This window comes from Gavialis gangeticus, unplaced genomic scaffold, assembly GCF_001723915.1.
Source record: "Gavialis gangeticus isolate Ggan-Ray unplaced genomic scaffold, GavGan_comp1, whole genome shotgun sequence".
NCBI lineage: Eukaryota > Metazoa > Chordata > Crocodylia > Gavialidae > Gavialis > Gavialis gangeticus.
The window spans coordinates 76180140-76182408 of NW_017729034.1; the positions used below are offsets into that span (position 1 = coordinate 76180140).

The window sequence follows — 2269 nt, forward strand, 5'->3', positions numbered from 1 at the left end:
AAAAAAAAAAAAAAATCAATCGGTGATGCATTTTATTTTTATTTTTTAAACAGGCAGTCTAGTTAGACATGAGAAATGGATATAGTAAATTCTCACTGCAATTCAACTTAGGTGACCTTGTGTCATGTTTTAAATATCTGTCTTGGTTAATACCCTCATTTTAATGCCTGGGACAGGCATTTAAAAAAAAAATCAATTTTTATATTAAAAATTCGTCTAGCAAGTGCTTAACTTTCTGTCTACTGTTTTCTAAGCAAAACTGCTGCACATTACAAAGTTCTGCCAATACCTCGGAAACCTCCACCTTCACAGTTCCCCTACAACAGCACAATCCTACTCCCTCTCAAAAGGTACATTTCACCTCTGTCGAACCTGTAAGACTTCTGCCAGCAACCAGATAATGAACTTGCAGGGTTAAGCGACCACCAGACATGTCAGTTTCCCAACCCACCATATGGAATTAAGGCCCTGGACAGGCATGACATCTGTAGAGCCTCCTGCTCTCTCCCACCATAAAAGCACTTCGAGATGGCCACTGCTGCACACAGCAGCACTCTCTCCACCCCAAGGTCATGACATGGGGTTGCTCGGTTGTGGATTTGTTCTCCACGTGCCAGGCCAAGAGGAGCAGCAGATACCCAATGAATGCCATCTTAGGCACTCACTTTGGGTATCCCAAGATGCCTGCCAGCAGGAGACTGGAGGCCCTGCACCTCAGAACCAGGAGTCCAGAGGTGGAGGGACACACAGGGATTCCTGCTGTCCAGTCCTAGTAACACCAGGGTGCAGGAAAAAGTGCTCATTAGGCTGGGGAGAATGGAGCAATGTGAGATACCAGAGGACCAAGAACCACCTCCCCGTGATGCTCTGTAAATAATGCAACTGTAACAGAGTACTTCAAAATGAAGCACTTCAAAAAGGCTTTTTTTTTTCAGAAATATTTTTGGAGCTTTGGCTATCTTTAGAGCATTTCATAAAGCTCATCCATCCATACAGTCGCTGTCTGAGGTGATTCACATGTCCGTCTAGGGCCTGAGACTGAATTAGGTACAAGGCAAGAATTGTTGAGTGAACAGACTACTCATGAAACCAAATTATCTGATTACAATGGTTCCCCTTTAATCTTAAGAACTATGAAAAAAACTGACAAGAGATGCAGACGGAACTACCATATCTGAAACTAGTTTTACCTTTTTTATTGTTGTTTGTTTAAACAAACAGGATTTCAAGCTGACAACATCCGTTTACCTTCATATACACACATGCAAAGAAACGAATTCAAACATCAGTGGTAATGTTATTTTTTCATTCTCATTCAGACCAAACAATTTTTTTTAATATATATAAAAAAATATATATGAGAACGAATATACGAGTCTGAATTTGTTGGTTTACCAACAAACAACAATAAGAGAGGTAAAAGTACTTTCAGGTATGATAAGTCCATCTGCATCTCTTGCCAGTTTTTTTCATAGTTCTCAAGATATAGATATAGATATATATTTTTATATACATGTCTCATTAGCAAAAAACAATGAGCTTACTTTTCAGCAATGTCTATGTGATTAATGTAGTCAATTGTTTATTACTAAAAACAAGTAATCCAGGCAACATGTACAAAATATGCATCTGCCCTATACTTAAAATTGTCTAATATGACTTCAGAGATTGAACTAATGCAGTAATATAATACCTACAAGACACTTACCTTTTGAATGAATTTCTCAACACTCTGTACAACATGTTTGTAGAACTGAAAAAAAAATACAAGAAACATTATTATAGTGAAGAATAAATGTAAGTTCTTATACATCTGTATAACTCCACTATGAAGGGCAAGGATTTTTATGCTGATGGTCTTTCATTAGACCAACTGCATGGCTGGGATAGATTTAAGCTCTTGAATGCAACATTCTTCTTTCACATGACCTGTCAAAGATGGTCATGTTTACAAAAATGGAAGCGCAGCAATTTTTCTCCAAAACTACTATATTTTTTGTAAGGCACTAATGGGGAAGTTAGTTTTAAGAGTAATATGTTACTAATAGTCTATGTTTTATTAAGTTTAAAACCTGTGTTCAGAAATCTGAACGGGAAGGTAAGTACTGAAAAATCTTATGAAAATCGACAGAAAACATTTTCATTGAAAAGCTACCACAGATTCATGGCACCAATTAGAATGCATTATGCCACTGGATAGATTTATATCAGGAGCAGGTAATTACTTGGGCTGGAGGGCCACTTAGGGAGTTTTGGTGAGATGCTGGGG

The 2269-nt window shown here is 37.8% G+C and overlaps 1 protein-coding gene across 5 annotated transcripts in view; it reads right to left on the reverse strand.

Moving 5' to 3' along the window:
- SCAF8 (SR-related CTD associated factor 8) overlaps positions 1-2269 on the reverse strand; it is a 198272-nt gene that overhangs the window by 151197 nt on the left and 44806 nt on the right. For all 5 annotated transcript variants that reach the window (XM_019526807.1, XM_019526808.1, XM_019526809.1 and 2 more), the window contains exon 3: positions 1709-1753. In XM_019526807.1, coding sequence (XP_019382352.1) covers positions 1709-1753 — 45 coding nt within the window. The remainder of the gene's footprint in view (positions 1-1708; positions 1754-2269) is intronic.